The sequence below is a fragment of the Cervus elaphus genome, chromosome 27, assembly GCF_910594005.1.
Source record: "Cervus elaphus chromosome 27, mCerEla1.1, whole genome shotgun sequence".
In the NCBI taxonomy this organism is placed as follows: domain Eukaryota; kingdom Metazoa; phylum Chordata; class Mammalia; order Artiodactyla; family Cervidae; genus Cervus; species Cervus elaphus.
The window spans coordinates 26,990,239-27,003,281 of record NC_057841.1 but is presented as its reverse complement, the minus strand read 5'-3'; the positions used below and the strand labels follow the sequence as shown (position 1 = coordinate 27,003,281).

The following is a 13,043-nucleotide window of genomic DNA, read 5'->3' as shown; positions in this document are numbered from 1 at the left end:
GTTACAATCACAATATTTACATTTAAGCATAAAAGTCTATTGAAAAATATGACTTTCAATTATGCATTTGTAGAATTTTGTAAATGTTATCAAACGGACATGCAGAAGGAAACATGAAAGGAGACTGGCCTGTCTCAGAAACTATCTTGAATCCATTGTGTCAGATATTCCCCAAATACATGCACAACAAAATGAAACATTGCCACCATGCTTATGTGACTGAATCTTCTATCTTGAAGGCTATAATTACCTACATTTGTTTTAATAACATGCCCAATCATTAGTGCCCTAACAAAGGAAAAATCATAAAGATGTACAAGTCATATTCACCAGCACTATAGAGAACAGAGCAGCAGGAACTCCAGGCTTACTAAATATTTTCAGATCTTCGGCCAATGGTTCCCTGCTGGTTTACTAACGAGGACTTTCTTTTTTGTAATACATGACTCAGAAATACATCAGTTTTCAGTATTTTTTCCCCTGCTCTCTCACCTTTTACGTCACAAGTAGCTAACATGTCATTTTCCCTTTTCCCCTAGAGCGTTCCTTCCAATAGAGTCAAAGGTGTCACATCACAGTCTACCATTGATTTCCTATCTGTCCCAGTCACCACGAAAACTGTCACCCAGTACTCATCCTGCATTGTCCTTCGTGAGGGCTGGATCTTCCAAGGAGGCCCTTGACCATTGGTTTTCTGTGATTCCTTCTATAAAACAACAGTTTAACTGAAAGAACTAAATAGGGATAAGAAACAAGAGGACCCTCACACAATAATCTGAGATTTCAACAAGCCTAGAAATAAAATATATATCATCCTTCAAAAAGAGGAAAATACACAGATGGGAGATAAATGACCAACAAGTGGCTGGTTCTAATCCCTCTCACTTTATGCCTGTCTCTATGGTGAGATGAAGTGTAACCGAAAATATTGACATGGATTTGTTTTTAAGGAAATGGTAGTGAAATAATGGGTTTCCCAGGTGGCGCTAGTGGTAAAGAACCCACCTGCCAATGCAGGAGATGTAAAAGAAGCTGATTTGATCCCTGGGTCAGGAAGATACCCTGGAGGAGGGCATGGCAACCCACTCCAGTGTTATTGCCTGGACAGAGGAGCCTGGTGGGCAATGGTCCATAGGGTTGCAATGAGTCGGACATAACAGAAGCGACTTAGCGCATACACACAGTTAAATAATATATAAATAACACAGAAAAAAGACAATCTTTTAATTTGAGCTATGGCATAGAATTAGACAGGTGAAGTCTGACTCTGCCCATCTTTTTGAATTGCCAAAGTGAGGAAGGATTTCCCAGGTAACATAGAAATTCCAGATTTTCATGTTAAAAGAAAATAAATGCTGACCACATTCTGTAACACACTGGGGACTGACCTTAGCCCTGTGCTATCTGACTGCTGACAAGGCAGCAGGCTCCTGCCCTTGCCACTGGCTTGCTTCAGGCTTGAGGCTCCCCCTGCACACACACACATTGGATCCTGGGGCAAGGTGGACATATGAAATAAAGTATTTGACACATCCATAGTACCTTTCATGTTCATAGCTCAAAGAGCTTTATAAACGCCAATTAATTTATCAAGTTTCATAAACTCTGAAGGACACATAATTACAGCTCTATGCGTGGCTAACCAGAGGCAACAAATAGTCATATGTGTGGATGAACAGGATTTAGATTTTAATTGTCTCATGTTTGAACTTTCAAGTGCCCACAGAAAGCCAGGGGCACAATGAAGAATTTCTGAGTCACTGGCAAATTCTAAGAATTGTGAGTTGGGTTAAGAACGTGCCTAAGAAAGTATGATGTCGTTGCCAACACCCAAAAGAACTCTGGTTGTCTCTACTTCAGCAAACAGTGTTTAGATCCAATTAGGAGAGCCTCCTCCCCCACATCTCCATGCTTTGATAAAAGTACAGAATCCATTTGGTTGAAGCTTTAGTGTTGCATGCTAAGTGAAATCTACTGAATTCACAGTAAGGAGAAATAGTATTATGTGTATACTCTTTATTTCACAGATTAGGCCAACAGGGGTTAAGTGATTCGGCCAAATATTGGTGGATGATCAGGCTTTTGGGATATTGTAAAAGGAGATCATAGGCAGTATGTAATGTGAATCAGTCATCTAATTTTTATAACAACTGCACATATGATTGATACTCCATACATGATTCAGGGAGGGCTTCCCAGGTGACACAGTGGTAAAGAATCTGCCTGCCAATGTAAGAGGCACAAGGAACATAGGTTCCATCCCTGGATCAGGAAGATCCCCTGGGGGAGGAAACCCACTTCAGTATTCTTCCTGGGAAGGGTCCATGGGCATAGGAGACTGTCCATGAGGTCAGCAAGAGTCGGACATGACCGAACACGAGCGCGCACACGCACCTTGCAGGCAGTCTGGAGGGCAGACTGGGTGAGGCACGTGCTAACTGACGAGGAGAGTCCTTTCAGTCCCAACATGCTGCCACTCCGATTTCTAGAATAATCTTTGCTCAAATGGACTTAGTCTGACTTCAAAAAACTCCTATATCTGAGAGAGTACTATTAATGCTTCTTTATAGTTTTACTGATACCGATGCAATGACAGAAAAGCTAGAACATCAATTAAAATAACCTTCCCTAGGCTGAAATGTTTGATGCTTACCATGTGCCAGGCAAATTGCTAAGTACCTAACATAAATCTAACATTCAGGGTTCTCACACACCCCTATTAAGAATAGTACTTTGCTATTATTTTACATATGAGCAAACTGAAACACAGAAAATGGGAATAATTTGATGATCACTCATTGAATAAGGGTACAGTTGAGAATCAAAATCAGTTGTATTTAAATCCAGACTACAATCTTAATCACTATGTTAAACTGGATGTTGTGTATTGGGCTGTGATTTATTTTAAGCAAGATAAATTTTAGAGATATAATCACGACAAAATCTCTACTGAGGACATGTATATGTGAATAAATGTGTTTGGCAAAGAATGAATAGTAAATTCCAAATCAGCATTTATATATATATATATATATATATATATATATATTATCATATGAGGCTAATACACCATTTTAAATTTAACTAAAGCCTTCATCTTTTGCATTGCTTATAAGTACTGGTACAAGCCATATTAAGTATAAACACATACAATTAAAATAATATCATTCTAAAACATTTTAAAATATTAAGTCTGGAATGGAAATTTTTTTTTCTATTTTCTTTGAAACTCATTGGCTCACAGGCAAAACAAAATTGGGCTGACGATTTAGTCTCCTTATCCCAGCCTCAATGAGAAATATGAGACTCCCAGATCATTTGTTGTAAAAATAATTTAAAAGTCAGAATATAGAATACTTTATACATAGCACTTAAAATTATATATTATAAGTTAGTCTTTATTATTGATGATTAAGAAAGAGGGCTAGGGAGAAAAAGGAAATAGAGAAAGAAAGACATTCCAGACATGAGAAGGGGAGACAGACAGATGCAGATAAACCGAGAGAAAAACTGAGCAAAACATCAATGAACAATGCACAAAAAGTACACATCTGTCCTACATGAATATACAGCCTTAGAAAAAAGATGTAGATAGATGATACTTAATGGCTATACGGCAAATGATTTGTTAATGAGAATGTAAGCACAGGATGTAGTTTTCACTATTTTACACCCCATTTTAAGACTTTCTAGCCTTCAAGATTATATTGTGCTTTCTGCATTCCCAGCATAACGTATTGAAATTTGGCAGTGGACCAGAGGAAATTAAAGAGATGCTCACTTCCATTCAAAAAGAGCACAATCAGGTCACTATCATAAAAGACCAGGTAAATTTATGAAATTGTTGTAAATGATCAGTTAGAGCCTCTTATTTAAATAAGTCACTAGACTTCAAATTGGATCCTAAAAAGAATTATAGCTCATTAATTTTACAACTGTCCATTTTTCATCAGAGAAAAATTTTGTCATTGCATCTCCACTGGTCTCACGGACATGTATTTTCAAGTTTCAACTCCTATCACACAGACAGAAAAACAATCTCTCTGTGGACTTCAAATCCATTCCAGAGATTTTGCTCTTCTTCATAAATCAGGTTAACTTATCCGTATTTGCAACAGCTGATAGTCGCCAGATCCCAAGACTCCTCAGTACCTGTTGTCTATCCAGGCGCATCCTCTTGGCGGCATTTCTACTCTCACTCTCACAAGCTGAGGCCAAGATACTCTCAGCAACTGCTGAAGTAAGGTGGGAAGGAATAGGTCGAGACTAAAAAAAAAGAGAGAAAAGAACATGAACAAATTATTAACAGTATCATTAAGAGACCAACACTATGCTCAGAAGATCTCATAGAACGTGCAAGAGTATCAATTTAATCCAACTGAACTGATTTTGATAGGAAATGGAAATCTCAAAGATGAATAATGAGAGCTAGTTAGAGGTAAGGCTAGAGATACTACAGATCCATCCTTCATTCCCATAGCTCCTTTGTCACAAGTGTTTAGTCTGGGCCATTAAGTGTGGATAGGCAGTGGGAAATTCCTGACTGGGTTTTGTAAAGAAAATGAGTCCTTTATTCCTTTTATAACCTAAGACAATGCACAACAAAAAACAAGTGACAGGGCTGAAACAGTTGGAAAAACTGACAGACACTCTGACCATGTCAAACCATCTTAACATGAAATATTATGACTATTTATAGGCTAAGTTGTGACATAATTGATGCAAATAAAATCCTTTTAGAAAAAGCTTACTTTAGCTTAAAAACAAACTGAGAACTCAGGCCTAGAACAATTTTTATATAACAAAAATTCAGTGTTCTAGACGTGAGATGAGTATGTGCCTACATGTTTTATTTATAAAATAATGTGTTAATATCAATAATCTAATGGGTACATGTTGGAAATCCATCTTCTGTGTAGCTCATGGAAATTCACTAAACCCCTAAATTCCTAATTAGGTACAAATTGTTCGTGATTTTCCATATTATCCACAATAATCTGAAAAGTTTTCCATTTTTCCCATAATTACGTGCAAAATTATCTAACTGAAAGATGAAGTACTTAATGACACTGAATATTTTTTTAAAAAGTAAGACAAGCAAATGGTAGATAAGAAGATACCAATACAGAAAAATTGAGTCAAGTGAGACAGCGAAATATGAAATTACACAAAAAAAGAGTCTTTTAGGAAACTAGCATATGTAATGGCATGCTATCTCAGGTTTTCAAAGCCTCCATCCAAATTACATGTGGATACCACACATATTTATTAGAAGCCACCAAACTCATAGGGACCTTTCAACTATTTTGGTAAATGAACGTGAGCATGCCTTTATTGGACTTGATTCATTTTGCTAACTCTGGCATGTCTCATGTGCTTTAGCAAACTGAACCACAGCACTTCTATCTCAAACAATATTCTACAACAGCTAAATTCAGACCCACGGTGCTTTAATGGATACTCCTCAGTAGCATTTGTTCAGTGCAGAAAGAGACCAGGCTTTGACCTTGCTTGAACTAGGAAGAAATTTCTGCTGCTACCTCTGCCAACTTCCCCAGGCTTCCAACTCCAAAGTGGCCTCTGCAGGCAAAAGGTAGGAAAGGTATGGGGTACAGTGTCCACTTGCTAACCCTGTGAGATGTTGGAAACACTGGCTGGACAACTCTGATAGTAAAGCGTTAGGATCCTCGGGATGTGATTTTTCCAACAGAAAGAAAAGAAAGAGGCCCCATAGGTAGCAGGAAGAAAGCAGCAAAAATATTTTGACAGGGAAATTACAAAGCCAGGATTCTGTATTGGGAATAGAGAGGGTCAAACGTTTAAAATTTTTAAACTGTCATGAAGGATATATATGTAATTTAAAAATGAATATTGTTTCATTTTATTCTGCACTTTGCTAAATATGGGTAAGAAAGTCTAGCTCAGAACTGAAAATATATTCAGCTACAAAAATCAGTGTTTCATTAAATGACGGCCATAGTGTGGTTCAAAATTATACTCTAAACTTCATGGGAAATGGATATACAATGTTGTCCTTATCAAATGAATTATGTTTTGAGGCAAAGAGGTCATAGGAAAAATGGGAATAAGAACATTCTCTTATTTTTAAAAAAAATCATTTATTTGACTGTAGCTAGCATTATTCAAATACTAGAAGTGAAAGTTCATACCTTTATAAACTACATCCTTAGACACTTCGTTTGGTTCTAAACACTGAATTAACGAAAGCAAAGCACAATATCAGCAGTCTCTGTGAAAGTTCTTCATCCATTTCACTTATTCTTTTTACCTGGTATTTCTATTCAAAATTAGGAATATATAATGCTATGTGCTATGCTTAGTTGCTCAGTTGTGTCTGACTCTTTGCGACCCCATGCACTGTAGCCTGCCAGGCTTCTCAGTCCATGGGGATTCTCTAGGCAAGAATACTGGAGTGGGTTGCCATGCCCTCCTCCAGGGGATCTTCCCAACCCAGGAATCAAATCCAGGTATCCCGCATTGCAGGCAGATTCTTTACTGTCTCAGCCACCAGGGAAGCCCATATAACACTATGAAGCTTCATTAAGCAGATTAAATTGTAGTAATAAATACATACATCCCTTAAATAAATAAAAGTTTGTAGAAAAGAGAGGACACAAGGTAAAACATCTTTTGAAGTAAAATTAGTTGGTAGAATTTCCTCTCAAATTCTATTTTTTTAATATTTAAAATGGGAAATGACTTTTACTAGAACAGTGTAAGTTATTGTGTATAGTAATTTATATAGCTTCCTTACTGGAGAAAATGATAGAGTTGGATTTTTCCCAGATACATTTATTTGGTTTTCTCAGAAACTAGAATAATGTCCTGGTTGAGTAGGACGAGATATTTTTTAAGGTCACTGGGTAACCTTTCATTTCAAGATTTTGGGGAAAAAGTTAACTGCAAGATAAAGCAAGCATGTACTCTTTCCTATTAAGAGGAAGTAATGAGTAGAAGCCAAGATCTGTGATAAGACATGGCCAGAGGTTAAACAATATAATTTTGAAATTAGTTGCTCTGAGTTTACTGTAGAATCGTAATCTGATAACTGTAAATGGCCATGGTGATCATTGAATGCAAGCTTCTTTAAAGTTTGAAGAAACTTTTCTGCCTAATTCTGAACTAGAAATAGAATCCAGGTTTTATGTACTGCAATTCTCATCTCTCCCACTCTCCTAAATTCTGTTGTCTACTTAGTACTTTTACATAATTCATTATTAATATAAAATATTTTAGGAGAAATGCTTACATATAAACTCTTGGCTCAACCAAAAATAAGCATACTAAAAATAGTTCTTTAGGCATCTGTTTACAATTATAACTGATAAGCTCATGGGAGAAGGGCAGAATGAATGAATAAAATCTCTATTACAGTTTAATAGATATATATGTGTTTATCAAGGTGTTTACAATATCCTAACTAAAGACAAAATATGTGTCTCCAAGAACACCACCAATCCTGTTCATTCTAATTAATTTTAAGATAAATATTAATAATACCTGACTCATATTGAGTGCTTAGGTGTGGAGGCATTAACACAAGAATCTTAGGTTCATTATCTTATTTCTTCCTAACAACACTTGAGGAAAAAATATACTACTTACATCACTCTTTTAAAGAAAACCAAATTAAATCCCTATATAATTTTTCCAAGATCACACAGCTATGATGTAGAAGCACTAACATGTAATTCTGATGATACATTTGGAATAATATTCCCTAGTAAAGCTTATTCTCATTTTAAAACTAAGGCCTCAATGAGCTTAAAGAAAACTAGAGCTCTTAAACACTACACATTCTTATAGCGAAATCCATGTACAGCTAACTCAATCTGGTACTGAAACAAAGAATATATTAGGACCTTCTTGAAGTCCTTTGAGTGGTCAAAATCCTCATAAAACATTTTCCTATTAATTTTTAAAAACACTTCTTCATTAATAGCATGATAAAATGCATCTTAATTCAGTCACAAATTGTAAACTGAAGCAATCTAAATTCACAAGATTTTCATTTTGGAGCAAACAGAAGTTTCAAGAAATTACTGTACATGAAACGTAATAAAGCTTAGTTTCATGCTCAAAATGAGAATGAGGAGCCAGGCAGAGAAATTCTTTTTTTTGTTCTTTTTTTCCTGTAAGGCAATCCTGGTAAACATCCCCTTGGTTCTAATACTGATGAGCTAGTAATGAATGCTGATGCTGATCAATACACAGAGTTCAGTTATGCTGTACCCAGCTATACTTTACTAAATATGAAAGAATTTTGCTGATTTTTCCTCCATAATGTAGCTAATATCTATTTTACAACTCAAAAGTACTTAGACCAAGACAGTGAGAAGGAAATTAATCAATGTTGTTCCTCATAAAAGAGTGTTAAGAGAGAAATTTGAAACTATTATTTAGTATGAGTTCTTAGAACCATCTTTATGGGAACTCTCCTTTCCTTTGCTACATTTAATTGTAGAGAGCTTATTCTAAAATCACCTCTTCAGTATTTTCCTGGCAGTACATTAAGGGCTGTAGTCATGGGTTCCACCAGGGATAAATGCAGAAGATTCCTTCTAACACCAGTAAGACACACAAGCTTTCATTGTAATAACTTGAAATAATAATATTTCAATGAAAAATCAAATGCAAAGGATAAATATTATCAGTAGATAATTTATGCAAAATAATACTTCTCCTTGTGACTGAATATAGCTCAGTAAATCTACTATTTTGTGTATATTTTAGAAAATTTAAAAATGATTCAAGAATGTATATAATCATACACTCTATATGATCTATACTGAGACAGAGATTTGTTACCTACTTCTTTCCTGGATATGAGATGATGCTAACTAGCCCACACTAATTATCTCTTCATAATTAACTGTCATGCTCAACTGGGATGACTTGAACTATCCTCAGCACTGTCCTTACTGCAATAATTATTTATGCCCAAATCCGTAGTGGCTGTTTCATTAAACAGATGGCTAAACAGTCACATGGGGCTTTTGGAGTTTAAAAAGTCACATTTTAATTGGGGACTTAAGATGTGATCGCTGTTAGCACAAAGTAAGTGTGTATTTCCTCCTTTATGCATGTAAAACCTGCCACACACCATTTTTTAGTCTTGAAACTGAAACAATGTTAGAATTCTCTGAACTTCTGCTGTACCCTTAGGATGTGGTAGGATTTTTTTTTGGAAGTTATAAAAAAGTAAAAAGAAATCAAGAATATAAGCTTATGTTCATGGGAGACTGTGGCAATGCGCTCCATTCCAGTGTTTAAATAGAGCTTAATCAAGTATTAGACAAGCTGGATTGAGAGCAGCTGAGATATCCACCAGAGATTTTAAGTGAATGAGTTTTTTCAAAATAATTAAAGCAAGTGATTCCGTAGTCAGAGTGTAGGTAGGTTACATCCTAAATTAAGATTATATCTTCCAATCTTGTTACTTTATAAAATACATAATTTGACAATTCCGCAGCTTGAATGACATGCATATCCTATCATCCCAAAACGGTATACTCATGCCTCAACACGTAACTGTTACAGTGTAAAAAGTTGTAGCGCCCAAGGTGTCCCTTCTTCTGAACAGGTAGCTTCACCTATGGACATCAATGGACTAAAGTAAAGTTTAGCAACTATGCCAGTCAGACCTGGATTACGATGTAATCACCTCCTTGCAATCAGCCTGATCACTTTTGCTATTTCATCTCTGTGAGCCTCATTCATTCTGCCAAGTATCATTATTTTATCTTTATGAATGGCAAAATTCAGTCAGTAAGTTATGAATAGGAAAAATAATCTCTGTGTCAGGGAGAAGTAGTTAGAATTCCATGAAGTAAGGCACATAAAGTCGCTGATATCTTTACTAGCTTATTGAACAAATATACTTCATGAGCACTTTCTATATTTCAGGCACTATGCCAAGTCCAAATATATGGAGATAAACAAAATCAATACTGTCTCTATTATCATAGAGTTCACTTAAGTTAGTACAATGCTTAGCATATAGGGTATAACATACATACTATAGTTACTGTGGATCATGGCATCTTTTTTCCTAATTTGTGAAACCTAAAACTATATATAAATTCTATTCATACAATTAATATCACTACCTATTCACACTAATTGCCAAATAGATAAAAATATTTTGTAAATAGTGTTTCAAGAACTAAAAAGAGAATTAAAATCAAATGTTATATGACTGCCTTCTTCAGGAAACTAATCCCGCTAAATATTTTGTTATCAGTTATCAGTAGTTTTTAAAATTGAAATGCCAGTTGCAGAATACTGGGAAAGACAGCGTACACAATAAGCATTAGCTTATCTCCCAACTGATTTCTACCACAAAGTAGCACATGGTGAATGTCCATTCATCCACTCATCCTTCATTCAACAATTTTAACTCAACTGAATTCAACAGACTGAGCAGCTTTCACAAGCAACTAATTATACTATAGAACACAGTGGATGATACAGAGATGAACAAGTTAAGAAGCAGAGTCGTCAAGGAACGTAACTTCTTATTAGGGAGCTAAGGCCCATATATAAATAACAGGAATATGAGACAGGATAAAATAAAACTACAAAAGTACCACAAAGTACAATTTGCACATGAAAGACAGAGAGATTTAAAGCTGCTCTTAGCCAAAAGTGAGGATTCAACAGATAAAAAACATTGGATTTAGTTCCCTTGGGAGTTCACAGATTGAGACAGCAAGGGTTTCCTAGAAAAGGGAACAGTGAAATGCAATTTCAGATTAGACTGCATTTATCATGTTCCTCAGAGACCAGGTAACAAACTGTGCAGGAGTTTTCATATGTTATTTCAGATGTTGTTGGTTTTCACATATAAGTGCTATTTGTTTCTGAAGCACAAGCGAGACAAATTCCACAAGTAACAGCTGATAAAACATGGCTAAGAACCAAGATCCAGTGACTAAAATCAGGGAGCTTTTCTTCAGATTTGCTTACTGCTAAGTTTTCAGTGTCTCATCCTGGGTCATCTCCTTTTTCTTGAGTGCATTTTAGGTCATCCAGAGACAGCTTGTGAGTGTCTCTGCAGTGTCTTTCTTCCTCATTTGGGAAGTAGAGTTTAGTTGGGTGTTGATTTGTAGATTAAAATGTAGCTTCTGTAAAAAATTGAAGACTTTTTTTTCTTAGTATTTTGAAGATTGTCATCTGACATCTATTTTGAGGGCAAGTACTATGTTCAGTTGGAGAAGGAAATGGCAACCCACTCCAGCATTCTTGCCTGGAGAATCCCAGGGACAGCAGAGCCTGGTGGGCTGCCGTCTATGGGATCGCAGAGGGTCAGACACGACTGAAGCGACTTAGCAGCGGCAGCAGCAGCATTATGTTCAGTGTGTTATACTATTTTAGATAATTTCTTGTTTCTTGCTGGTGACATTTAAGAATTTCTTGGGTCTCCTGCAGTTTTGCCTTGACACACACAGGTGTGACTTTGTTTTTATTTGTGCCGCCCAGAACTGGTCTATTTCTCTCTTCTTAGTATTCATGGCCTAGTAAATTTTGAAAAATTCTTCCTCCTTATTTGTTTTAATGTTGTACTCATTTTAATTTCTCCTTTGGAATGTCTGCCAGATCTATATCATTCTAGTCCCCAGCTAAACTCCTCTTTCAAACTCTCCTTCTCTTTTTTCCTTTCTGTGATTAATTTCCATAGTTCTGTGTTCCAGTTTATTGGTTTTCTCTTTGGCTGAATCATCTTATCTACTGTTTAACCCATATAATAAGGCTCCAGTTTCAATATTTATAATGCCCATCATTTCAGTTTTTGAAATGGGATTCCCTGGTGGCCTTGACAGTAGAGCATCTGCCCGCAATGCGGGAGACCCAGGTTCGATCTCTTGCCTACAAAATGCCATGGATGGAGGAGCATGGTGGGCTACAGTCCATGGAGTCGCAAAGAGTCGGACACGACTGAGCAACTTCACTTTCTTTTCAGTTTTGAAGCTATCGTTTGATGTTTGTAATTCTCCTTTAATGAGAGGGCAGTCCTTTCAGGGTCCCAGCTTTATATACAGTTTTCAGTTCATGTTTCTGCCTAGTAACAAAGCGAAATCCACATGTCCTGAACTTGAGTTGGCATTCAAACCCCAGCCCTAATCTGTCTGGGCTTAAAGTCACTTTTTCTATCTCCCTAGTCTTTTACCCTATCAAATTAAGGGCTTACAACTCTGGCTGAGAGTTTTCTATTAATTTCAAGCCCTGAGAATTCCTTTTCTTTCTTCTGAGCTTTTAGAGGTATTTAAAAATTGTAATTTTTTTAAAATAACTCAGGATTTGTATGTATTTGTAGATGGAAGGTGAGTGGAGTGTATGAGGGATATTCCATGAGTCTCAGGTCAAGATAATACTTAAACTAAAGGATCTATTGATGAGTAAATCTGAAGGCTATGATGGCTGTATTCTTTATACTTTAGTTACTCTTCAATTTTAGTAGATAAAATACATTTTAGTAATGTATTTAGTACATATTTAGTAAATAAAACACATTCAGTAAATAAAGAGAATAGTACCCATGAACCCTGAGTCAGGACAAATCAGTGGACCAAGAGAGCACACAGTGAGAGAAAGAGTTGCAGTTCCCTGTGATGACCTACACCAGTGGTCCCCACACTTTCTAGCATCAGGGACCAGTTTCATGGAAGACAATTTTTCTATGGACAGGGGAGGTAGAGGGTGGACGGTTTCAAGATGATTCAAGTGCATTATATTTATTGTGCATGCTATTTCTATTATTATTACATCAGCTCTACCTAAGATCATCAGGGATTAGATCCTGGAGGTTGGGGATCCCTGATCTAGACATTAAAGGAAATAACAGAGCATATCAGAAGAAAGGGTAGAAAGGGGCCAGATTATCATTAATTATTATTAGTAAAATGCTGATCATTTTATTTACATTATACAACGTAATACCCCAACAGCCTTCTCCTTTAAAAAAAAAGTGGAGACTCAGAAACATCACATAAAATTGTACAGGAATTCAACTTAGGTCTCTC

General features: G+C 36.2%; 1 protein-coding gene across 7 annotated transcripts in view; it reads right to left on the bottom strand.

The window, feature by feature from the left end:
* Nucleotides 1-13,043, bottom strand: part of NOL4 (nucleolar protein 4) — a 452,815-nt gene that overhangs the window by 111,558 nt on the left and 328,214 nt on the right. For all 7 annotated transcript variants that reach the window (XM_043889495.1, XM_043889501.1, XM_043889496.1 and 4 more), the window contains one exon: nucleotides 4,153-4,266. In XM_043889495.1, the coding sequence (XP_043745430.1) occupies nucleotides 4,153-4,266 (114 nt within the window). The remainder of the gene's footprint in view (nucleotides 1-4,152; nucleotides 4,267-13,043) is intronic.